Raw genomic sequence first — 27829 nt, forward strand, 5'->3', positions numbered from 1 at the left:
AGAGGTGACTAAATTACACTAATAAACAGGCTATAGATATATGGCATGATATCTTTTCTAATTTGTATTGTAATGCTGATTATAATTATTGCAATATATTGCAGTTTTAAATGTAGTATTACATTGTAATATATTGCAGTTTTAAATGTAGTATTAAATTGTAATATATTTTTATGAAGTATTAAATTATAATATACTAGGAGGCTCCGCCACCTGCTCGCTAACGCTCACCAACCCCCGAAAATTGCTACGCAATCCTATGTGGTTCACGCCGTGAACCATGGCTCGCTGTGCTCGCTCGCCAATGAACACAATGTTCTAGCACAAAGACATAATATATTATCATCAAAGACATAGTATTTTATCATCAAAGACATAGTATTTTATCATCAAAGCCATAGTATTGTACTTATGAAGAAGAATTCTATCAATGTTCTTATTGGCTTTTAAAAAAGTATATTAATTTAGATTGTACATTGTGAGTAGGGGAATTTCGGGGGTTCTGCCGCACTTGCGAATCGGCTACTGCCGCACTTAAGGTCTATGACCTCTCTACCTTGAGATACGCTCGGGGGTTCTGCCGCACTTGCGAATCGGCTACTGCCGCACTTAAGGTCTATGACCTCTCTACCTTGAGATACACTCGGGGGTTCTACCTCATTGCGAATCGGCTACTGCCTCACTTAAGGTCTATGACCTCTTGACTTCGCTCACTACCTTGAGCTACTGCCTCACTTGGGGGTTCTACCTCACTTAGTTCAATGACCTCACCACTTATCACTTCTTTCCGGACAAAGATTTTTTTCATTATTATTTTTTTTAAAATTGTATTTTAACTTTTTAATACACGTGGCTCCATCTAGTGTAAGAAGGGGAAACTAAAAGCTAAGAAAGTAAAAATATTGTAATCTTTTCGGTTTGTTGCTCCTACTGACTTCTAGTGAATAAATACCATTATTTATTTAAATAGGATAGAAACATTTGAAAAATATTTATGTGTTCATAAATACAGATATTTAACTCAAGTTTCGAACCCTTGATCTCATGCTCTTGACATAAAATACATTCCTACCATGCTGATTTAGCTATGACGCTAACCAACATGCTAGGAATGTATTTAAAGCAACGGAAAATATAAAGTTTTACTCTTTTCTTTGAGTTGAGTAATTTTTAGTTTATATAATCGCTCATGCTGCCACCTAGTGTAAAAACTTCATCTTAAATTGTGGGAAATAGAAAATATTGAAAAATAAGTTTTTTTTTTTTTTTTTTTTTTTTTAATTTTTACCCTGATACTCATGGTGACATCTAGTGACTAAACTGTAAAGTTTGAAAGAATGAAGAAATATTAGAAAAAAATAAATTGTAAAGAAAGATGTATGAGAGAAGCTTCGAACTAACAACCTCACCACTTCGACTTAAAATGTCTCAATGGCATAGTGGTTTAACGCTCGTCCTAACCACTATGCCATTGAGACATGTAAATGGTTAATCAATATAAGTTCTCTTTCAGTTGCTTTTATCAAAATGAAACCCGTGAGTGGAGAAGATTATATTTTTACTTGTTGCTTATCGCTGTAATTAAGTATAAATATTTCTCAAATTAATTTAATAAATATGACATATTAATTTTGTTTTACATGATTTAATTTTAAACTTTAAAAAATTATGAAGATATTTGTATAGATTTGTATAGATTATTTGTATAGGTCAATGACGAGTAACAATTTAAAGTTATGCGAAGAAAATAAGCTTAACTCTACGTAATTATCTTATAAAATGAAAGTTTTTTTCTTTATCAAATTAAATCACTTAAATGTGCCATTTTAAAGAAATGTAAAAATTATAAAGCAATACAAACAAAAATATAAAACAAAAAACACTTTTATTTACATGATTTTTTAAGAATACAAACAGTTTTCACAAAAGCCCTCATTCACAGAAACAATCTTGAGGGAATAGAATAGTTGATGTTTCATTACATAATTAGGTGGAGTAAAATTTTTTCTTTAGATGACAATTATAAAATTTACTTATTATATCTGGTAGAAAAAAAAAAATAGATGCAAGCCAAAAAATAAAATGAAATAGATTCTGCATTTATAGCAATGACAATAATGGAGGTTAAAGAGTTGTATATGGATGGCATACATTCAGCAGTGTATATTTTTAATTGTGCCTTCGCGCTTATTACTTCAATTTGTAAAAATAGAAATAACAGCAAATAATTGAGTATAATATTTAAAATGTAGTTGATGAAATTACTAAATAAAAAGACTTAGTGAAGGGATTGAGTGAACACTTAAATTACATAGTGTTAATTTTGAAATGACCATGAGCCAATGTGTCGCATCCATTTTCCAAAATGTATCTTTTGTCGTCGAGAGGACAAAGAGCTAGTTTATTTACAGTTACAGAATAAAGCTGGTGATTTTTCGAGACGATGGATTTCATGTTTTCTCTTACTCGAGAATTCTCGAAAAGACATTTCTTATAACTACTGTGTTTCAATTTTTTCTCTCTAACATTTTTGACTACACCTTTAGCTGTTTTTTTCTCGCCCTCCTCAGATGACAAAGAGTACATTTTGGAGCGGAGTCCAACAAACTCTCTCACTACAACACCGTGTAATTCGTCCTTCATTTTCCCGAGGACTTTTTTGTTTTTATCGCTGTACAAAAAATGATGTTTGGGGTAGTCTGACGTATCATATAAATCTAAATTTTCAAGCATGTCGAGGTAAATATCATTAGTTTTAATTTCATAGCAGAGCGAATCCGTGTCAGTAAATAATAATTTTGCATTGGAACCATATTTATTTTTTATATGTATGTAGTGGAATTCGTAGATAAATACCTTACTGATATCTAAGACGGAAAAACCCGTGTATAAAGGGCGATTCAGTGTGAGAGATGTAACATGTCGCGAAATGATAACCAAATTATCATCGATGATGTTGAAGCAACGAAAAGAGGGGGAGGCAATCATTTTCAGGGCTTTTTTCTTATCAATTACAATATCTATATTTTCCCGATTCCGGAGATTCTCCATAGTTTTGCCGAAAACACTATTGTTCATTAGTTTATAAAAATCTTTATCGAAAGAGTTTTTCGCTCTTTTCCTCATTTCTGTATTAAAGTTAATAAATGGCTGAAGCCAAGCTTCTTGTTTGAAGCATAAAATTTTGTGTACTTTCTTTAATCGCAATCCTAATTGTAAATATAACTTTAAATTTCTATAATGCAAAATGTAATTGTTTTTGTCTTTTAAATTTGGAATTAATTTTGAGACGTTGGAGGATTTAGTTACATTTAATTCTTCTGCCACTCCTCGTGAGTAAGGAGATAGCATATCATTTGTTACTTTAAGTTGCTCAGGTGCGACGGGTAAATCATTGTGTAGCTCATGGAGGCCTGCCGGATATTCTAGGTCTACTTCCAATATCATTCCCTCCCCTTGCTCATCAGTCATGTTTAAAATGTCATTTTCACTCACATTTAAATTTTCAGACCAATGAAAATCTTTTGTTGGTAAGTGGGATAGCATCGCACCCCCATACAAGTTATTATAATCAAGATAAACAATATAAGAGGAGGGAATGTTCACGTCATAGCCACCACTCATATACTTATTGTTAGCCTGTGCATAGCGATTGGAGATCATTGAAACCCCGCCGCGTATCCCTTTTTCGACGAAGAGGTGCATAGTCGGATCCGTAAGTAGGTGCAGTTCCACTTTTGTCATTTTCAAACAGCTGACCCAACTGACCCCCGGAGCGGTGTCAATCTCATACTGCGCTAAGCACAAGGCTCTAAATTTCTCGAATACGTCGGCGAGAAGGAGTGTATCGGTTTTTACGTATAGGTTATGGTAATCTCTTAATGTTCGCATGTTAAAAGTTTGGAATACAGCGCGTGCATGATTGTACTCTGATTCGCTAATTTGCTCATCATTTAAACTATTGAAGAAACTCTCGCGCGGAGGTAATCGAGTTTCGTCAAATTTACTCATGCAATCAAAATATTCATATGGGTAAATACCCTTACGCTTTAAAAGGGGAAGCTGATAGCTGGGAAATTGTGAAGATAGCACATGGAATTCGTCGTCATCTAAATTAGACACTAATTTATCTAGGGAGGCCGGTAAAAATTGAAACGAATCTAAAAATTGAAGATGACCGACGGAGAATGTTATAAACTTTTGTGCGTTAGTCGCAATACATGATATTCTTTTTTTTCCAATTTTGCTTAAAGTTTTAATTATATGATGGCTGTCATACCCTTTTAAGTTGTGAAAGATAACGGGAATTTTTCTTAGCAATTTATAATTTAAATTACAACTTGGATGTAATGCTCCTCGATATTTAGATGTAATATGACAGTGGTCCCTAACACGTTCACTACCTAATGATTCTTTACAGACAAAACAGTGCGTTTCGTTTAAAAATGCTTGTTGCTCCTCTGCCGACAACTGCATCTGCTTATTGGCGGAAAGTAAATCTAGGATCATTTTTTCTTCACCCAATAAAGAATGCATGAAATGTTCTGCAGCGTTTTCTCCGTGATAGATGACTGGCGGCTTAACGCATTTCCCTTCAATGTCTATAATGACGTAAGAATATCCGCAAGGCACATGACGAGAATTAACTTCTGTGTGCGATCCTAAATTAGAAGTATTTTGCTCTAGAATGCACTCGAAGTCAGCGTAGATTACATAGGGTATTTTATGCATCATGTGCACCGATTTGAATTTTAGAATGCGATCTTCATCACTAGGCATTGTTATTTTTTGCATTTTATGTTCTTTACAATAGGTTATATGATCATCGAGTGCATTTCTAGAGTAAAAACGATGGAGACAAAAGTCGCAGTAAAAAGTTGACGACCTATGCGCAACTAAGGAAGATAATAGTCTACTCATGCTTTTAATCAAACAAAAATGTTGAGTTTCGTCCTTTGATATCAGTAAGAGATTAATATGATGTACACCGCTACGATTTGTGGATAAGTGAAGGGGGAAAATGTTACTTTCTTCATTACCGAATACATTTATTGACAAGTTATTTAACTTTTCAAATTTAGATATTTGGTTTAATTTCATGGGGAACGTTATACCTTTTAAATTTAGCTCATGTTCGAACTCTCTATATTTGCTAACACGATTCGCACTCTTGCTATCATTACACGGGTGGAGGCTTGCTAAAATTGCCCAGAGGAAACATTTAGTGTCAGTATTTTTAATGTTTAACACAGCTTTCTTTTTCGCAATTTCAGGGGGAACAGGGATATAAGATGAACCGCTTAACGGTATGTATTTTGAAGTATTTAGTTCTAAGTAGTTTACTTCCTCTAAAACCCACCCGCTACCTCTATCGATAAACTCATCAAAGGATGAAATAATTTTCGCGAAGGCACAATTAATTTGCTCTCGCAAACTATCACAATTGAGTGATACAACATTACAGCTACGGAAAAAGGAGGTAGCTATTTCGCGCTCCTCATTATGCCCTCTCCTGGAAAACAAAGCCTTAAGGCATAAATACCATTTAATGGGCGAAGAGAGAATATCTAGTGTCAGAGTTTCCTCAAGCTTTAGTTCTACGTCGTGTAAGAAAAGAAGCAAATCGTGGTTCTTACTGCTGTGAAGTAGACGGCTTCGAACAACTCCATCAAAGGCCGATCTGTCACACTGCTCTCCTGTAGGATCGATACAGGGCGCCTTACTCGTATTCGGGGGGTCCCCCGCTGGGCCGCTCCTAACGGTCTTAGAAGTCTGTAAAAGAGAAAAAAAGAAAGTGTAAAATTAGCTAAACGGTTCCTAAAACAAATATTATGTCAACACAATAGAAGGAGTTACAATAAGTTTTTATTTATTTATTTATTTTTATTATTCCCTAAATTTATTTCATATGTTCTAAAATGCATTATTCTGTTTACATTTACTCATTTAAACTTAATTTAGATTTATTTCACTAATATATTCTGAAAGGATTCCTTTATAGTTTATTGAAAAGATAGATGGATAACATTCTTTAATAATGTATAATTCATTTTATAAAAGGGGGAAAAATAACTAAAGAATGAACTTACGTACGCTTGGAGTATGTTGGTTCAATATATCTGCATCGGAGGGCATATTTCTAACAATTTCGTCTGCTATGGGGTCGTTCATCAATTCATGGCAGCTGTCCTCATCGCTACTCGACAGCTTTCTCATCCGTTTTCGGCCATATCCTCTCATAGGCGAATGGTCACCGGCTGAAGATCTCCTTTTACCTCCTATAGATTCCAATGTGGGACAGGGATAGTCTTGACGAAGCCTTTCTAACACTTCCTAAAATGGGAAAGAGATATAAATAAATAAATGAGGTATAACACTATAGGAATATGCTAGAAATACTATAATAAAGAAAATATTTAAAAGTAAATGTTTCAAAGTTAAGAAGAAGGTTATGATAGTCACAATATCAGTCTTCAATTGATTCAGGACATTAAATTGGTTGGAGCTGTTTTAAACACAGCGTGTTTTAAAAAGAATAGAAAAAAAAGAACGGCAAAACCTCAAGATGTTATAATCTAAAACTCGTTAATATGAAGAAAGAGATGTAATGAATAAAAAATAAATAAAGATAGAAGCTAAATAAAAATAAGTAAATAAAAAAAATAAAAAAAAAATTAATAAAAATAGATGGAATTAATAAAATAAACGACAAATCTAAGGAATAAATAGCAAAAATAGAAAAGAGACGGAAAAAATTAAATGGATAAAGGAGAAAATAAAATGCATAGTACTTACATCTGATACAGCCATTATAGCCTGGTCGGCCTCCACATCTTCCATGTCATTTACAACGATGTGCTCCATCGTCAGGTGCGCTCGCAGAAAGTACACAGTGAGAAGGTTCCGACACTGTCTCGGAAATATTACTGACACTTAACCACGTTAAGACGTCTCTCTTATATATTGAGAACTTATCATAAAATTTGCATCAGCAATAAATAAAAAAAAAAAAAATAGTGCTTTAAATTTAGAAGAAAAAAGGGCATTACACAGGTGACCACTTAACCCCCCCTATCCTTGACAGGGAAAAAGGGTACTTTATCGTAAACAGTGCAATGTTTTCGTTCCCCATATCATTGATTGTTCAAAGGAGGTAGGATTCCCTTTTTCTCGATCGATAAAAATTCACTTAGCTTTAATATATTGTGCATTATCAGCACAGTAAAATGTTTTTCCGTTTTATTTTATCCGAAATAGTTATCCCCCACTTGCTTTTAAACTTATTATTTCTAAGATGAAGAAAAAAAAAAAAAAAACTTAAGTACTCATCCCTTTTCTTCACGACAATTTTTTAACGACTATTTACATGCTGACTATCATAATGGTTTTAGTTTCCATTTTCAGGGTCGCTTGCGTTCATTATCTGAAGTGCGGCGACAACACTAATTTTTCTCTTACCATTGTACTTAAAATCGAACGTATCATTGCAAATAGTGAAGGAGACGTTATCCGTAATTGCGATTCCATCTTGTCGACATAAGTCTATGACATTGTGCGTACTTAAAATATTTGCGGTGAAAAGTATTACGTTTATCAGAATGAACACTAACAAAGAGACGACTCGACCGTCTAATGACATGATGGATACTGTGCAAGTAATGCGAGGATAAATGTTATTGATAGAAATTGTTTTGTGACGTATTCGAAGTCGCCACATGATTATAAATATGGTAAATGGATGATATAATATCATCGCGTCCGATCGCGCGCGCCGTCCCGCGGGACGAGGGGAGAGTGCCGCCGCCGCACCGCCGCCCCCCCACGCGTCACGCGAGCGCTGAATTATAACGTATACATAAAATGTGAAATGATGTGAAAAATAAAAAAGATACAATCATTAATATTTAATTATTTATTGATTATTTTAAATACGTCCTTATCACAACTACATTTTTAGCCATTGGAATGGCTTGTTTTTAGTTTTTTTCACTTTAGGTACAAGAGAATATCCTTTTTGTGAAACATAAGATTTATTTTTAACAAATGTTCGAGGTAAATTAATGTCTTTGAGAATTTCACGGAATTCTTCTTGCCCTGGCATAACTGTGTCCCTTTTCCTTTTTCTTACCACGCTGTTGATCAAATCTACGATGTTTGAATTTTTCACTACTGTTCCTTTGTGTACGAGTTCTCCTCCAGGTGTCCAAGACACGATGTTATTGTTTCTCTTAAAAACATCTAAAATATTCTTCGTGGTCGATGTAAACTGCTTTGGAATTGAAGATAACATTAAACTTTCAATATGATTTTCCTCTTTCATTTCAGGCTCCATTTCCGAGTTCATTTCAGTTAATTCTTCAGAGCGAGTCTCCTGATTTGTTACGGGTGAATTTAATACATCTATTTTTATTCTCTTTAACAATACTTGATTGTACATTTTTATTTTTACATCTTCGTCCATTTGAGATTGCAATATTTCTTTCATTTCACGATCCAGTTCACTGAGTTTTTCATCGGGTGGGACGTGACGTGATACAATGTGCTCGGGTACTAAAATCATCTTTTTAGCATATTCCATATTTACTTGTTTAACAGAGAAGTTAAAACACTGAGCGCAGCGGGTAAAAGGAGTGGCAGTAAAAATCCCCCTTTTTGAACGATGAGGTTTTGCTTCTTTTTCAAGGAGACCTTTTTGTCAGAGAGTTTTCTCAATGTATGTTTATGACGAGCTAACTTTCTCTTTTGATGTGAAGAGATTGGAATATTCCCTTTTAATGTGTTTAGACAGCACTCCGATATACATTTTATTGTTGTTTTGGGCAATTTTCTCAGTAGCGATTTCAACGAATTTTTAGGACAGATCAATATTAGTCTGAGGTTTTGCATATCCTGCTTGGAAGCACCCATGATATCAAATGGTTACAAACAATTTGAGCTGATTCTTTTTATTTCAATTGATAAACACACGTTTCTTCACCCGGTAATATTTTCGCTCGCAAACGGAGGTTTTCTTCTGTTTCGGGTCTTAAATCTATCATTAAATAGGAGTAGGGTTTTTTTGTAGCATCTTCGAATACTTCGAGAAAAAATTTTAAATTTCCGGGATATAATTGTCTTCCTAAATGCGATATCTGACTCACATCTCGTCTAGATTTGAATAGAAACAAATAATGAGAGTTTAAAGATATTTCTCTAAATTCTTTTTCTTTATGAAATATATTCTGACTCACAGTGACAATCGATATATTCATGTGATGCGATCCTCGAGTATACAAGTGAGTAATCCGCTTATTATCTCCGCATTCAGACATCAAATCATCTAAAATAAATAGAGTATTTTTACTCGCGTAACTACTGAAATTTTCAGGTATTCCTTCTACAAAAGTTACATTAGGTATTTCGTCATATAAATCTTGATATATTCCGTAAAACCAAACAATTGTATCGATTTTTGGAAAGATTAATTTACTATGATTACTTAAAAAATTCTTTAGAAAGTGACTTTTACCGCAAGACGTAGGCCCGCAAATCAGGGCTGTGAAGGGTGCTTTTAATCTCAATGGTTCCATAATGATAAATGAAGGAAATACATACGCATTACATTTATTTATACACTTTATTATGCAATGAAAAATGGTACACATTCACGATACAGTTTTTTCTTCACAAAATTATACACTCGTTCATCATTTTGCATAGATTTTGCTTGAAAGGAATTAACAATAAATTTCATTGGTCGGTTTCTACAGCGAAAATATAAATAAAAAATACAATATTGCCCACAGACAGCAGTCAAATCACTTTGCAGAGGAACATCATTATAAGTAACACATTTATATTTTTTATGATAATTCCGAATATAGCTGTTAAAAAAGTCTGGTGAGTGTCCATATGAATCAAAAAATTCAATTGAATGAGGCGACTCTACATAAATTGCTAACCAATGACTTCCTGGTTTGCTGTAAGGATCTGTATTCACGATAAATGCTGTAGGAAATTTCTTTATTCGCTTTGGAATTTTATCACTTGCAAAAACACCAGCGAACATTGATCGAGTGAAAACATCTTTATTTAATATTCCTTCAATTTGTATTGTGTTCATACTGAAAAATCACACAAAACGCTTCTAGATTTCGTAATCTCGATTACGTTTTGGAATTCCGCATAAACCAGCATCGAAATTGTTTTAGGTAGAGGTTTGGCGAATTTGAGCTCAATTCTTAAATTTCCTTGACGAATTAAATTGAGATAACTTCCATCACACAAATCAGGAGTTAAATCAAAAGCGTACAGTGTATACCCCTTAGAAAATTCGTCACGATTTATGTAAATTCCTTTGCTACTTGCTAATTTCTCAGTTCCTAATAGCAAACTGTTGTAAGAGCGAATATATTGCCCATCCTCGTAATTTGGAGTTAGAGGTTTGTAGCACACTGGATTACCATCCACATACACACCAACGAAATTCACATGATTATGTTTAAAATTAAAAGGATTAGTGGTATAAGTACCGTTGAAGGCATCATTATCTATGCACGTTAAAATCAATCGTTTTGGAAGTGGACCTAAGAAAACATTATCCTGAGAAAAGGAGAACGATCCAGTGGGGATAGAATACATTTTGCATAATACTCTATCGAGAGGATATTTTGCTGATGTTTTCTCTAAGGCTTTTGCATGTCCTAACAAGACTCCTGGGCTCACCTTAACTTTGCGTACGAATAAAGACGCATGTTCAATCACTATTTGATAATTTCCTTTTTCGGGTGATATAAGACAAAATTCTGGTTTATTTCTAACGAGCTTTAGTTTCAAGTCCACCATATTTAATAATAAGCGGTCTTGATAAAAAATATCGCAATGTAAACTTCCGATCATTTCTAACACTTTTCCTTTTGCAATCATTGAAGAACGCTTTTTCAACCCTTCATTCTCTTTAAAGGGATCATTTTCATCTAGATGTCCAGCAGTATCTTTGTAAAAACATTCGGAGGTTAGAAAACTTTTCTTATAATCAGAGCCGTAGTTTAATAAGCTTTCAATGTAAGATCTATACGCATACGTATTATTAGAGGACGATATGGTACGATCGTTCAGCATCACATCTATTTGAGAGAAAAGTGAATGAAAAAATAAATTGCATGTAGAAATTTTAGTATTTTCGGGTAAAGGAGCATTATCTTTCAAAACTTTTACTTTAACGTAGAGCTGGGTAGCACTCAAGTCAAAATATTCCTCTGAACTTCCGGATATATTAAATTCTATAGGGAGATCGTCACGGATACTTGATATGGGATAATACTCCGACCATTGACCTTTTTCTATAGCAGTCTGAGTGGGAGGCACGAGAAATAAATCAAGTTCGGATTTAACAGAGGGTGAAGAATCATTTCTTATCAATGCCATATTAGCTAAAAATATCAGGTGTGCACACTTTGCGGTACTTTTTACTACTAACAGATTTTCTGCTTTTACGTTTCCTTTTATGTCCGCCAACCATAGTTTTTACTTTATCCGCAGCTTTATTGGTGAGTATTTTAGATGCCTCCTTAATACGCTGTTTCGAAGCAACTTTCAAATCCTTGCCTTGTATATAATCGTTTGCTATGTCCACACCCGATCTGAGAGCTTGTCTCCCCACAGCTTTCGCACCAGATTTGAATAAAGGTAAAACCATTCGAAACATACTTTTAAAAATTCCACCTAAACCACTTCCTCTTTGAAGAGATACACCTTTATAATAAGATAATCCATTTCCTGCTTGATTCGAATAATAATCTTCAAAAGATTTTGTACAGCAGTGATAGTTTTGATACATTTTGTTTTGATTGAAAATAATTTATTCCAAGCTTATAAGTTTTTTAAGCGAAAGTGAAGCTTCACTATCAACTTCCCTCTTTCAAATGACACGTAACGACCTGAGTGAGTTCTTATAACTATTTCGATTGATTCAATGTTTTTTCTACTGAGGGGTAAATAGTGCGGTCTTTCAAATTGCGCATGAACCATTTCTCCGTCTTTTCCTTTAACTGTCAAAATTCGTAACAAAGGGGCTACCATATGACCCACTATTTCATTTTGTATAATGTTTGTATATATATACAATAAACGTAAATCGACGTTGGGATCTGCTACAAAAGGACTTTCCATAGTAAACGTACCCGGAGGTATCATATTTTCCCCCAATACCTCATCGGAAGGAAAACCTAAACTTTCAGCTAATCCCTTAGACAAGCGGAGTGTAGCACCGTTTGACAATTGCAGTTTAACTTTCTTTGAGAATTTGTTATATCCTAATTGTATCTTTATATTTTTTTCAAACTGACCGATAATTTCATTAACTGATTCGTAAAAACCGCATGGAATGGAGTTTATTTTTTTTACTCCGTTCCCTAAATCGTATTCATATGTATTTTCACCTTCGACTATGTTATTCCACATTCTGGGATAAATTATTTCCACTAAACCGATCTCCCATTCACCTAAGAGTTCCAATCTTCTAGGGAGCTTAGTGTGAAAATGTGACATTACATTGTCTGGGAAAATGTCCATGGAAGCATCGCTCGGTAGTGTTATATAGAAACTCATTGTGTCGAATGATGTAGCGAGAAGGTGTCATCTCATTTTTATAAGGTGAATAAGTCATTTGAAGGAAGCCACGTGTTGAATTTATTAGGGTAGCCTTTAAATTTAACTAAATATTGTAACTTATTTCTGCGAAGACGTTTTCTTAAAATTTTTTCAACGGGGAATGTTTTAGGAAGAACAATTCTCTGTAATTCCTGAGCATAAAATGTGCCTTGAATTTCCTCCTCCATCAAATCTTTAATTTTATACACTGGGGGTATTCTGGGGATACAACGAGTGATAGTGAATATTTCTTCAGAAAAGTTATTTTCATATCCTTTTTCAAATATCATTTTTGATTTTGCTATGCGTACATTTTCTCCGATTTTAAATGTGCACTTATTTATTTTGTGTAAAGGAGCATTTTCATACAAATGATTTAAAACTTGTTTTTCGTTCTCTTTTGTCACTTTAGCTGGCTCCATTTTGATACTGCGGTGATAAGTGTTATTATAACTTTTCATTACACTTTCTAACACATCGATAAACCTAAAAGTGCTTTTAGCAGTAAAATATTTCCAAAGCTTCGTCTTCAAAGTGCGATTAAATCTTTCAATTATAGAACTCTTAGTTTGATTAAATGTAGTGAAAAATTTTACCTTTTCCTCTTTCAGATAAGATTGAAACTTTTTATTGAGAAATTCTTTCCCCTGATCGGTTTGCAACTTAAAAGGTTTCCTTTCTTTAAATATTTCTTTAAACGAAGATAAGATACTCGTGGCATTCTTTCGTTTCAATGAGAAAGCCCAGGCATACTTAGAAAACACATCAATGCATGTTAAGATGTAGCGATAACCATCATTGAAACTTGTTATCCCTTTTAAATCAGCTATATCAGCTTGAAACTGAATATTCATACCACTGACCATTACCCGATTCCTCTTAAAATTACTTCTCACGCCTCTGTGAAGAGTATACGAGTTTTGCGACGATAGCCATTTTCTTATCTCCTTTCGAGGCACTTTTCCCTTCATCGAACGGAACAAAGATTCCACCCCTCCGAAACTTCCCGGTAGTGCAGGATCACTATACAAATCATTCAATCGCATTCTAATAGAGAGTGAGAGAAGGGAAAAAATAAAAATAATGCTATCTTCTAAAAGTATGAAACACAAATGAGAGCAAATTGAAGTTCAAAAACACATTTATTTAAAGATTAAAAGATATATATATATAGACATAAAGGAGAATCGGATAAGGCATAAATAGTAACATACAAAATTAAATTAGGCGATAAATTACAATAATCTTGGCTAAATATAGACAGATTGAAAAAAAAAATTACAAATAGAAATATATACAATTGCGTTGAATTAGAATAATCTGAGTGGCTGAGGGTCAGACGCTACATACAAGTCTTTAGCATTACTTATTAACATCTCCACATTTAGTTTTGAAAAAAAGTCTGAATTTATATAGTTTAAAATGTGAGTGTTTATGTTCACAAAGTTTTGACTCAACTGATTTAAGTCAATGCTTAAAATTGCTATGTCTTCACAGCTTAAAAGTTTTCGCTCATTATTGAATGTCATGCATTCGTGACCGAGTTGGTTTGCATAATTTTCAGCACATCCAAAGCACTGGAATGAAGTGTTCACATTCACCTCGATATGCGCTTTAAATAACTCCAACAGTGAGGTAGTGAGCACGTCCACAACATCTGCGAGTTCTAGGGAAGTTGGAATTGCGGGCAGCTGTTGTTTTTTTACTTCATTCAACACAACGACTGGAAACACATTAGTGTATAGAAGTGAGATGATAGAGGATGCGATATTTTTTTGTAGAACGAGGTCACCCGAAAGTTTCTCAAACTCTTGTTCAGATAGAATACACATTGATGCACAAAATTGACGAGTAAAGTCTCTTTTTTTGAAAAATCTTTGAAAAGTAACATGCGTTCCGATGTCGAGATCCGCTTTCGAAATGAACAGGTTGTCGTTGAGAACAACAGGATCACCCGCCATCACTGATTCTTTGCAATCCTTTGACTTCTTTAAGAAGGCTGTCCAGAGAGAAGGAGTCAGTGTAGTGCCTTTCCTCGTTGGAATTAACTTTCCATTTTCCCCTCGTAGATATTCCCTCACGTGTATGAGTACAGTGTTGGAAAAGTACGTGACCGCCACATAATTCAATCCACCAAGATGGTAATGATGACTTGGTAAAATGAAAGATTCCGCGGTAGTAGGTGATGCAGGAGCGGGGGTACTGCTGCCTTCTAACATCGTATCGAAAGAACGTTTCATCTTGGACAGAAAGGAAATAGTGCTGTTTCTAGAAAGAACTTTTTAAAAGTAATATTTACTTCTGAACAGCAGAGCTTTTCAAGCACTCTTTAACCAATCAGAGCTTAACACGAATGTGATCCCTATCGAAAATTCATTTTATCGTCTGATGTATGTTTACTTAACATTTTTAACCTTATGAGGTCACCATCAATTTATCATTATTCCCAGAAATTTTCCTAATCACAATAATTTTAAAAGAAATGCATTGCATAGCACTGATAATGAGTAAGCAGAAATTCTCAAGTTTTATCATACACAATATCCATAGACACATTATTTAAACAACTAATGTCCTAAAATTAAGAATTTCCTATCAATTATTAACTGATAGAATGTAAACACTACATAAATAATAATTTGAAAGTAATTTTTTTCCAAACTTTCATTTATGAATTATAAATAATAAAAATGTTATAAATTTTCAGAATTTAAATAAAGTTTTATTATTGTCCCCACTTTCATATATTTAATTTAAAGTCCTATCAGCTCTAACAACAAGTTTTAAAAATATTCATTAAAGAACATACTTTTCCTATAGATAAATTTTAAGACTAGTAAGAATAAATAATAAAACGTTTCTTATCACGTTAGAGATCAGCTCACTGAGAAACCTAATTAAATATAAACATTCTAATTATGAAACTATTTAATCAATAATTGAATTTTTAGACATGTAGTTTAAAATAAATAAAAATGTAATGCCCGAAGAAGAGTTCATTTTTAAAATTAACGAAATTATTATGCTTTATTGGGAATCCTTTATCTAAAGAAGGGATGTCAAAATCTCCCCCAATTTCAGAAAAATCTCCAAGTGCGGCAGAATCCCCGAGCGTATCTCAAGGTAGAGAGGTCATAGACCTTAAGTGCGGCAGTAGCCGATTCGCAAGTGCGGCAGAACCCCCGAGCGTATCTCAAGGTAGAGAGGTCATAGACCTTAAGTGCGGCAGTAGCCGATTCGCAAGTGCGGCAGAACCCCCGAAATTCCCCTACTATTGTGAAAAAATCAAAACATTAGCTAAATAAGAAACATATTAGCAAAATAAATTATCAAATATTGCTTCACTAATATTCTGCATTTTAAAGAGTGAAAATTCAATGCTTAAATAAACGCGAAATATAAAAAAATTCAATGCATTCAATACAAACACTTAAACGTTTTTAGACGTTTAGGTAGCTCCCAGTAGAAAAATATCAATTCAACAGCGGCCTTTTAAAGCATTCTCAATTCAATTAATTAATTAATTCCTAATTGAGTTTAAATTAAATATTGTCATGTTTTTAGGGCATGAATCTGAATTGAACAACCTGATAATGCTCACTCTGGTTATTGTTATCTGGTTGCTCACTACGTGCTCTTGTGCGCCGAATGCAATCAATTAAAAATGAAAACTGTTGCCAGCGCGAGAAAAGAAATATCATCGGTTTTATTGATACATACATACGTACGTATTAGCGTTTTATATTATGTAGATTGCATTGCTTGTCCAATACAATTTGAACCTGCAAAATTGAAAACAGTTGATGAAGAAACGTGAGTAAAAAGCTCTCTTTCATCTTTCGGCAATATATCAGATTTGACAATAAAAACCGAAGACTGTAGTCATTTCCTGAGTACGGCTGTTGTTTGTAAACCACGAATGAAAGCTGGTACTAACAAAAGGTCATGCTGATCTACTCGTTTCATGCCTTAAAAAACTTTGTTTTTGCTTGAACCGGTACAACAACTACATATTTTTCACACAGACACAAAAACTTATGAAATTCTATGCAACGAGCCACACTTATTTGCTGCTTCGTTCAATAGTTAGTTCGTTCAACATCTAATGTCAGGCTTCGGAACAGAATACAACATTGAAGCATTGCGATTGTTCATTGATTCATTTAGAACAAGATTAAAAATGGTATTATTACACAATGGAAAAAAATATGCTTCGGTTCGCGTATTGACAAAACATACCGTAGATTGTAAAGGGGTTGGCGAAAATATCTATCGGCGTTGAAGGAGCGTCTCGCAAATCGCCAAACAGCTGTGTGCTTATGTTTTTGTTTTGTTTTCGGTATCACGTATCTATCATTCACCAAGTTATATATGGGTGTCACATTTCAGAGTTTCAAATAAGCTGATCTTCATTAGATTCTTCTGCATTAAATGAAATATGAAGCGTATTTTTTTGTTATAGTTCGTTATATACAAATACAATCGTTTGTATTTGTTAACATAATTGTGTTTATTAGCGTTTTTTAGAAGATCGTAATAAAACTAAGATAAAAAAAATTATATATTATTACCTCCATAGCCCCCTTCTGTATTTTCATAACTTTCATTAAATGTATACGCGTATTTCGAGTAGTGAACTTCTTTACCTACTCATCCACTTATTAAAATTAATAATTTCACAATAACCTCTAATCCTTAATAATGAAATGATTATTACAATAAAGTTTGTTTACTTAAAAGATTAAAAAAAAAATTATTGTTCAGCAGTGACTTTGTTACTAATTCTATATTCATTAATTAAACTTAATGGTTCTGCTCGATAAACATTTACAATTTTTTTTAAATTTTATTTAATTTTCAGTTATTATGGAATTCTTTAAATATTTTTCGACGTAGAGGTTATTTAGCAATAATGCGAAAAGCTGAAATTATAAATGTATAATATTTATAAATGTTTAAGAGAATTATTAGCAGCTATTTTGTACTAATTTTTTTAGTTGAAATGTTCATTATACACAGTTTTATAAAAATAATCGTAAAATTCATTGAACGATGGATACATTGACATTTCAAAATGCAAGTAGAATTCAATAATCATTTCATTTTATAACTGTAAAACGGTAGATAAGTAACTTCGTTATCAAGTTTTACATGATACGAGAATATTATGCTATAGCTTTATAATGAAAGAACAACATTTTAAGTTCTAAACTTTTTTGTGGAAAAGAAAAAAAAAACGAAATTTTTTTCCTGTCATCGGTGTTAGCGATTAGAGAGTGTTTTATCGTATAAATGTTAAATCAGTACTGTTCCATTTTAAATAAAAATGCATTTTGTTCCGGAAAAAAAATTACTTGAATTTGTCAATAGAAATTCCCTAATTATTGTAGCAAGAACTTTTAAATTTCTAATCAAACTTTCCTCTATTATAATTTTGTGCAAATAATTATTATTAATAATATAAATGACTATTAAAAGGAATTAATTCAGAATGTTCAATTTTAATAAATTAACTGTTTACGCAATCAGATTAATAACTTTTTTCATAATTTACAAATGGAGAAAAAGACTTTTACAGTTTAAAAGTGAAAAGAAAAATAAAGTTGAGATTAAATTTATAAAGTAAGCATAACTCGAAGGAGGTTGAAGTAAGGGCATTAGACGAAGTGATTGTGTTTTTTTTAAATATTATTTAGAAAGAATTTTTCTAAAAGTATTTCTTTTAAAGTTTTTATCAAACTTTTGTTTTTTATTTATCTATAGTTATTGAAAGTTAAGTTGATGATTTTTAAGTTGAAATGAATGCCGCCCTGCTTTGCATATTTCAAATATTATTTCTAAAGAAATGTATAACTTAACATTAAACACCCAGGACCTTACAATTGTAAATCAAACAATCACTACATTTATTTATTAAAAAACACTCTTATGACCTGATAATAAATTGATCTAAATCTTAAATGTGAGTTTTATAACATGTAATTTATTTAAACTCAGCACATACATCTAACCTCTGTTGTCGCCAATGTCTCAATTTTAAAATATAGTTTTTCTTTTATAAATTTTCTGATATTTTCATATAAAGGATAGTATTAAGTTCGAGAATTAAAAATTTGTGCCCAAAAAAGTTGCTAAAAATTATAATTATTATTAATATATGACAACAGGAAGTTTTTAATTGAAGGTTGAAATTTTTTTTAATTATGTTATTTTTTAATTATGTTATTTTTTAATTATAATTTTAATTACCAAACTCATATAGCAGTATTTAGGAATCTATAAATTTATGTTACGTATGATAGTTGCATTATAACCTGTACGCAATGCGTGTAAATAAAATATATTTTTAAAATTGTGCATTTTCTATTAATTGCATTTATTATTCTTATATTGAAAAGGTATCAAGTTATCTATGACCTCCATAATGAATGAAGTATTTACCGACTTTTATATATATTAAGGAATTAAATCAATTTTTCACAAAGTTTAAAATCTCATCTCATTCCAAAAAAAAGTTATTTCATAAAATTATGCAAAAAAGTAATTTAATATATATTTTTTTAATAATGAATGCTTCTAGTAATGAAACAAACGCTTTCAAACTTTATTTTAAAAATATTGATTATTCGTTTACAAGAAACTATTACTTTAAAGCGTGATAACATTTTTGAATACTCTATTTTTTTTCTAGTAAATAATATGTCTTTGTTAATTTCTAAAAAAATAATCTTTATAAAAAAGCTTACATTATTCTTTTATAGAGAATATTGATTTCATAGAAAATATCACTAAAATAAAACAGGTTATGTTTTCTTACAATAAAAGTTAAATAAAATTAATTCTTCAAAATAGCGTTTCAATAAAACATAGTATTAAAATGTTACGTTATTTTTTGTGATTGGTTCATTAATAAATTATTTTTATTTCTTCGCAAACACAATTCTTGTAAAAAAAAATTAAAAAATTGAATCTGTTTTATCAAAAAACTAGATCGTTTTATAAAATATAAATTATAGCGCTTAATAAAATATGAATACAGTGTATTTGTAAAGTGATCCTGACAATAAAAAGGTGTTATTTTCTTTTTTATTTTCTCTGCTAAAAGGAATTAATGAGTTATTTTTATTCATAATGGCTAGTCGAGGAGAAGAAGAAAATATCGAATTACACTGCTTAGGTTAATGTAATTTCGTTCTCCCACCACATTTACGCGTAATCCATCGCCAACTCCACCTGCAATCGCCACGTTTACAATCTACGGTATGTTTTGTCAATACGCCTTCGGTTCCCAGTTGGATATTCCACTCTCCTGAAAAGCAGCTGAAATGTCGATATTTCTAGAAAAAATGTGATTCACTTAACTATAAAGGAAATAAATAAAATCAAAATTCTTCATCGATTGTAGCAATATTAAAACGATCTAATCTATTTCATATAATGATAGTGACATGTTAAACTGGGTCTAAACACAAGGATTTTGTTCGTTATCTTTTATCTCTATTTTTATCACTTTCCAGTAAAAGGGCTGAGCTATAAATTCTGCTACGAAACAAGTGTGTTAAATCGATAAGAACAATTGCAGTCGAAGTTAAAAAAAAAGAAGATAATATTTATCAATTCAGAACAAATGTATTCATTTCTGAGCAAATAGTTTTTTTTTTTGTGTGGTTTGAAGTTGATCTACAATGCCTCTTCGTTTACAAAACACTGCTCGTTTTACAAATGATTTTCAAACAATGATTCTAACTAAACTAAAAGTTGAAAAATCTGATCTAATACCCGGTTCTTCTTTGCGGAGTGATGACTTTCAAGCTATTGGCTCACATTTCTGGTACTATACATTTACTTTAACAAATGCAAATAGGATATTTCTGTGGATAAGAAGTCGAGATATCCTTGAAGTATATATGCATTGCACCATCACATTATTTGATGCAAATGATGAATCTCTTCATACTCATATGTTATCTTTTACTTGTCTGAAAGAATGTATGTGCTTCAATATGCTTCCGAAATTTCTATATTCTCCTTCCTTAAACTTTCCATTATTTATCAGGTGTTTTATAGTAGTTGAGAACACTAATAAAGAGACATTGTCAGCTCAAAATTTTGTTCAAAAAGTAACGGAGGTCAAAGATGTAGCTCTGGATCAATGCATTAATGCGGAAATAGTGCCCGTTCAGAATTCTTCTAGAGAATTAGTAACAGAAACTAGGAGTGATGACAATACCCCTTTAGAGTGTTTGCAAGAACTGTCTGTAAATTTGAAGAATCTTTTAGATCAAGCCGTTGGTACTGATATTACAATTCACGTGGATGGTGTCAGCATGAAGGCACACAAAATGATTCTAAGAGCGAGATCGCCAGTTTTCGAAAAAATGTTCGGCCACGACACAAGCGAAGCTGTCCAAAATGAAATCGATATTAAAGACATACGTGCTCCCATGATGAAGGAATTCCTCACATTTCTGTATACTGGCGCAATAGAAAATCACGATTTTGACGATGCTTGCGACCTTTACTATGCTGCTGATAAATATGAAGTGCTGTCCCTTCGGAATGCGTGTAAGAAAGATTTGTTACGCCATCTTCAAGTGGACAATGCTTGCCAGCTACTGAGTTTGGCGACAAACCATGGTGAGGAATCTTTAAAGAAAGAAATATTGGAGTTCATAAAGAACAATTTTAAGGCAATTGTACTAACGAAATCATTTGAAGAGTTAGCTAAGTATGATGCGAATCTTGTTGTGTTATTAATGCGTAACCATATGCTGTATAAGTCGGAATAGTAATATCAAACCTTGTAAAAAAATAATAATGTATGAAATTGTAATTTAAATTTACTTCAAGGAGTCAGATTTTTTCTTTTTTAGACATTCCTTATTGAAAAAAATAACCCTAAGTTATTAAAGTGAAAAATAATGAATTATTTTATTACCTGAATTAACTAAAGTAATCTTTTTCAAAAGTTCAAGAATGGAAGAAAAAGTGCATTTGAAATTTACAATGTACGAGTTTTAAATACACAAGTTCATTAGAGTAAAAAAGAGTATCATTCTTATTTTAATTTAAACATTGTGAGAATTGTTATTTATATGATAGTTAATTGACATTTTAATATCATTGAGAAATAAATCGTTTAATTATCGTAACACTTCAAACCTACAACTATAATAATTGTTGGTCATAATTAAAGAACTTATTGGCTATATGGCTATATTTAAATAACGTATTATATGTTTCAAAATTGAATTTACTTTAAACTTGCATACGTTTAAGTATTGCAAGCATTGAAATGTTGAATGCTTTGAAATAATGCATGCTTTAAAATTTACATGAGTATATTTAAATGTAGTACGCATTGATATAGTCATGTATATAAATTATATATTGTATGGTTTTAGATATTATTTCTTCACTAGTTTGAAATTTGAATTGTATAGGTAACAATCTATGTTTTTTCAAATAGAAGGGCAAGGGTAATAGACAAGCAGAGCATTTTTTAATAGTTTCATGCCATAGTACATTTTTTTTAAAAATTCAATGTTTATTATCAGAACAAGTTTTATAAATTATATTTAAACCTCTTTGCTGTAAGCACAACAGTAAACTAAAGGCCTTTATTTTGTTTCAGCAGTTCTAATATTATTCCGATCAATAAGATTATTAGTTTTAGAAATAAAATTACTTTTGAAGATGATGAGGTATAGTGTTTTAAATAATACAAACCATCTTTATAAATAATTTATAAATAAATAATAAATAAATAGTAAATAAATGTATAAATGATTTCCTTCTTATTTTAATTTTAATACTTGCGTTGAGAAATACTTTTTTACAGTTATTATAATAAATTTAAATATCACTAAGGTTTAAAGCTTTTTGACCATAGGAAAAACACCTAAAGCTTATAAATATCTTTTACACATAAATATATCCTGTAATTAAATAACCAATAACCGTGGATCTTCTACATTTTAACAACGTATGCATTTTAATAAAGCCTAATTTTAAACATTATATACTTTTAAACGCTGTAGGTATTAAAATATTGTGTTTAGATATAACATAGCATGCATTGATATATAAATGAATAAAATTTAAATAATGAATTTTTTCTTAAATATTACGCTTATTTAAATATTTTTTTCGTACAAAATTGAATTAAATTACTAATACCTTTTATTTTATTATAAGCATTGATTTAAAACAGTGGTTCCCAATTTGTTTCAGCTACGAACCCTAAATAATCCAAACTTCTTTTCGCGGACCCCGGACTACAAATTATTAGTCGCACTATAAGATTCTATGTAAAATCTTAATTATCTTGTGATACTATACAGCTTCATTGTTTTTACGTGGCTGAAACCGGTTTGCTCTTGTTTACGTTCGTTTATTAATTGGTTAGCATTGTAATGCAATACGTTTAAAATAAATACAAATTGGAAATATATAAAAAATCTCCTGAATAAAAACCCATTACATGTATGCTTAAATATAAAAGTATTGCATGTAAACACGTGCAAAACATGTAATTATTAAAAAACAAAAACTATAATGCGTCTAATAATTTGGTCAAAATATTATAATATACTAACCTGATATAATAAATATTCCATATTAATATAATGTATAGTCTAATTTATCCAATCGTTAAATTTATATTACATATCGTCTAATTTAACCAATTGATTTACGAACGTAAACAAGTACAAACCGGTTTCAGTCGCGTAAAAACAATAAAGCTGTATAGTATTGCCTAATAATGAAGATTTCGCATAGCATTTTATAGTGCGTCTAAATATTTGGCCAGGGACTGTAAATAAAGTTTATCAAGGTAATTGTCAAATCAATAAAATCTATAAAAGACTATTTTTAAAATATTTAGTTAGAGAAATGAAGATTTTAATTGTTATGTCATTAATAATCTTAAACTATATTCTATGTCCGATAGTTAAATTTGCAATCCCTGTGTTGTATCCAGTCTTGCAATGAATTTGTTTTTGGTGTACATACATAACCTGAAAATGAATAAAATAAATCAAATTATGGTTTACATCGAAATGAAAACTTAAAAGAATTGCTATAAACGTTGAAAATGGTTATTAGGGAAACATATTTCGTTATTAAAGAATTTTAATTTGATTTGGAAAAAAAATACTAATGCGATATTTTATAAATGCTTGTTCTTTTCCTAATTTATTTAATATATTATTATTAGAAATATTATATTTTCTTTTTAAAAAATGGTATTTCTATTTCATTGGCATTTCACTTGCAATAATTTCATAAAGGCAACCAAAAGATTAAATAGATTATGAATTATAGGTTAGATTCAAATATAATCAGAGGTTTCAAGTATCCTTACCGGTTACGAAAAAGTACCGACTCCTGGAACTCTTTCAACTTTTTCATGGAACTCTAGGGTTCTGCGAAGCACCATTTGGGAACCACTGGTATTAAAAAAATTAATTTAATGGATAAATGTAGAGAGTTTTTAGTTATTATCAAAAGAATTGTTTCAAAACTTTTTATTTTAAGTGTGCAAGCAGTTTTAGTCTAGTAGCTAATTAGAAATAATCTTAACAGAACTGCAGTCTTAGAGGTTGGTGAGCAATTGAGAGCAGGGGGGGGGGAATTGCATTACAACACTGGTGTAAGAAATTCAGAGAATTTGCAGACTTGGTCGATTATTGATCGATACAGATTGATCTAGAACTACTGGACGGATTTTGATGAAATTTGATGTGTACATACATTGATACAATACAAAACAAATAACCATTCAACAATTGTAATACACATGCATGATCGTGGGTAACACTCTTTGGAGTCGGAAGGTATGAAACAGCGGTTGCAGAATAAACAACAACAAAAAATGGATTCATAGGGGGTATGGTCCTTTCTTACAGATATACAGGTCTTACAGCGCGATTTCATACTTGAAATAAAGCAGTTTTTTTTATTTCCAGTGGCAATTGGCCTGAATTGTCTTGTGGCAATTTCATACCATCCGACTCCAACGAGAGTTGCACACGCTCATGCGAGTGTATTGCAATTGTTGAATGGTTATTTGTTTCGTATTGTATCATTGTAAGTACAGATCGAATTTCATTAAAATCGATCCAGTAGTTCTTAGAGATAATCAACCAAGTCTGCAAATTCTCTTAATTTCTTACATCAGTGTATTTGAAAAAAAAAATTGTTTTAAAAGATATCTCAGAAAAATTAGTAAAATGTATTTAATTTGTGGAAAATTTTTGAGCAAATTTAAATTTACTTTAATTTTTGTAAAAGCTGGATGAGTCCATCAACAGTCAATGTGGTTGCTAAGTCTTTATTTGACGTATGTTAATTTGCTTCATAATAGCTTGCATAAAGCATAACCCTTATGGGACTGTTCCTTACTGTACATAATTTTATGGGCAACTGCTTTGGTGACTTAGGCATCGACATAATTTTAATTTCTTATTTGTCAATTTATTATCTTACGTTATGCGGAAAGTTCGTTGCATGTTTTTAAAAACAGTTGAAGCAAATTAATATGAGTCACAAAAAACCAGTAAAGGATATCACTTTACATAATTGAAACCCTAATAAAATTTGAAAACGTTATTTTCACAGAATAATTTTTTAAAAAAGATAACAGGGCACACAAGCAACAATAATTTTAAATAAATTTATTGAGACGTTCTATAAAAATCTAGAAAATATTTGTTTGGTATGATATGAGGATTTCTGAAGAAATAAAAACACTAAAAAAGAATCACAATTAGATGAAAAAGTAATCTTTGAATCAATATTTAGACAAAAATTATAGTTATATCACTATAAACAATGTAAGGTACATAGTATATAATTTCATGTTTATCTGAGAAGTAGTTATATTAATAAATATTGATAATTTTTTTTCTTTTGTGTTCAAATTTTGATGGAAATATATAGAGAAATAAAATTTGAGATTTGTAGTAGTTTTTGGTTGGAAAATGTGAGAAATGCTCATTAACTCAATTATTAAAATTTAACCAAAAGTTGGAAAATTAAAATTAGCAACTCAAGTTATTAAAATTATAGTACAACTTCCAAAATGCCAGTTTTTTTTTAAAATTTTGTTCAATGGAAATGCATTCAATAGGGTTTTTTCAATGTTTATTTTTAGTCCAAATTTTTATTTAGAGTTTTACGCTTTATTATATTCATGGAGATATTAAGAGTTAGACTAAACTGTTATTTTAAAATTCGAAATAGTTAATACAATTTTAAAGGTATATGATAATTGTTTTTCCATTATAATTTTCCGAAAAAAAATTTACGGTATTACACCAGTTTTGATCTTATGTAATAAGCCAATCTGTATAATAGTTTAGAAAACATATTTGCTTACTCATGGAATTTTTTATCAAATGCACATTGAAGTAATGACAATCAGGCTTGCGCGAAATAGTCATTTCTTCGAAACATGAAGCTCGTTATCTCTGAAATTGTCAAAATAATTTTGTTTATGAACAGGATCAGCTGAAGTTGTTGTAAAAATTAAAAATAAAGAAATAAATTACAACTGCTATATACTTTTGAAAATTAATTTATAGAATGAAATTTTCCTTTTAGTCACTGTCGGCCTTTTTAATATTAAAAAAAAATTAAAATAATCTGCATTAAATAAAAAAGCCAAAAAAAAACAGCTTTTAATCATTGTGTTTGAGAATTTAAATTCAAATCTGTATCAATATCTAAGTGAATGCTATGTATAGGTACTAAGTTATCTTTCAAAATGTTATAATAGATAAGGAAAGCGACTAAATTTAAAGAAAGATGAGATAAAAGTTTATCAGTTTTAAACGAACGCATTCAGTTTCAAACTAAGTATTGTTCCGTTGTAACATTTAAAAATGTCTCACATTATTCAAAATAAAGTTCGTTTTACGAATTCTTCACATGACATGCTCCTAATTGAACTGAAAATTGAAGAAACTGATCTAACCGATTATTTTTTGGCCACCGATCCATTCAAGCTTGTAGACACAGACGAAATAAAATTGTTGCAACTTCGAATTGGTATATTTGCAAATCAAATATTCTTGAATTTACTTTGCTCAAATTTTTATGAAGGAGATATGAATCATACAGCAATGCTATTCGATGCAACAGGAAGTTTTATCTTTGGTCATACAGCACCCTATAACCACAGTTTGTATACCAATATGCTCAAAGGATTTAAAAAACCATTGACTTCATTGAAATTTCCATTGACTGTCAAGTGTGAATTAGTGATTAAGAAGAGCATTGAAGAATTGTTAGAACCATTTCAGAATATTGATGAAGTAACAGCGCCGATTCAGGACAGTGAAAAAGCTCCGGTTCAGCATCAGAGCTTTGTTAAAGAAGCAGCGACAAATACGACTGATTATTGCAGTGCTCCAATAGACTGCTTGCGAGAACTGTCCGTGAATTTTAAGAAACTTCTAGATCAAATCGATGGTACTGATATTAAAATACACGTGGACGGTGTCAGCATGAAAGCACACAAAGTGATTCTAAGAGCAAGATCGCCAGTTTTCGAAAAGATGTTCGATCACGACATTAGCGAAGCTGTCAAAAATGAAATCGAGGTTAAAGATATACGTGCTTCCATAATGAAAGAACTTCTCACTTTTCTGTATGCCGGCACCATTGAAAATCACGATTTTGACGATGCTTGCGACCTTTACTATGCCGCTGATAAATATGAAGTGCTGTCCCTTCGGAATGCTTGTGCTAAAGATTTGCTGCATCATCTTCAAGTAAACAATGCATGCCAGTTGTTGATCTTGGCTTAGACTTAGACTTAGAGGTTGGGCAGCTCTGACGAGCAGGGCACATCGACCAGAGGTCTATTGTACCCAAACCCTAAAATCATGATTAGCATGAAAGCCCTATGGCTGAAATAAAATTCAGCAAGCACCTTACAGGAACATCTTGCAGTTCCCAGGCATTGACAATATGCTGTCCTAAATGCTCAAATCTTTGAGCAGAATAGACCTCACAATCACAGAGTATGTGTCGTGATGTCTCTTCTTCTAGATGACATCCCCGACAAAGAGAATTTGATTCTATTCCCATAATGTTTAGGTGTCTTCTGAGGTTACAGTGGCCAGTAAGAAGACCAATGATCTTCCTTATACTGTTTCTGTTAAGCTTTAAGAGCTCCTTTTGACGTACA

The 27829-nt window shown here is 31.6% G+C and overlaps 3 protein-coding genes across 3 annotated transcripts in view; 2 read left to right on the forward strand and 1 right to left on the reverse strand.

Moving 5' to 3' along the window:
- LOC107445474 (uncharacterized) overlaps positions 1–27829 on the forward strand; it is a 186345-nt gene that overhangs the window by 38209 nt on the left and 120307 nt on the right. The gene's annotated exons all lie outside the window — the stretch shown is intronic.
- Positions 1867–7064, reverse strand: LOC147804034 (uncharacterized). The gene is made up of 3 exons (XM_087151726.1): positions 6796–7064; positions 6094–6333; positions 1867–5772 (listed from the first exon to the last, which is right to left on the reverse strand). The coding sequence occupies exons 1-3, from the start codon at positions 6862–6864 to the stop codon at positions 2308–2310; spliced, it is 3774 nt and encodes a 1257-aa protein (XP_087007852.1). The 5' UTR covers positions 6865–7064; the 3' UTR covers positions 1867–2307.
- Positions 19952–21486, forward strand: LOC147804035 (protein maternal effect lethal 26-like). The gene has a single exon (XM_087151727.1). The coding sequence runs from the start codon at positions 20316–20318 to the stop codon at positions 21417–21419; it is 1104 nt and encodes a 367-aa protein (XP_087007853.1). The 5' UTR covers positions 19952–20315; the 3' UTR covers positions 21420–21486.

The sequence above is a fragment of the Parasteatoda tepidariorum genome, chromosome 9 (assembly GCF_982258835.1).
Source record: "Parasteatoda tepidariorum strain Cologne lab strain chromosome 9, Ptep-v5.0, whole genome shotgun sequence".
Classification (NCBI taxonomy): domain Eukaryota; kingdom Metazoa; phylum Arthropoda; class Arachnida; order Araneae; family Theridiidae; genus Parasteatoda; species Parasteatoda tepidariorum.

What these genes read in the sequence shown, in the direction of transcription:
- LOC147804034 (XM_087151726.1), bottom strand. Translation starts at nt 6,864, where the DNA reads ATGGAGCACATCGTTGTAAATGACATGGAAGATGTGGAGGCCGACCAG. An exon ending in CTATAATGGCTGTATCAGAT is followed by an intron (nt 6,334 to 6,795) that starts GTAAGTACTATG and finishes TTCCCATTTTAG; the next exon opens with GAAGTGTTAGAAAGGCTTCG. An exon ending in TGAACCAACATACTCCAAGC is followed by an intron (nt 5,773 to 6,093) that starts GTACGTAAGTTC and finishes TCTCTTTTACAG; the next exon opens with ACTTCTAAGACCGTTAGGAG.
- LOC147804035 (XM_087151727.1), top strand. Translation starts at nt 20,316, where the DNA reads ATGCCTCTTCGTTTACAAAACACTGCTCGTTTTACAAATGATTTTCAA.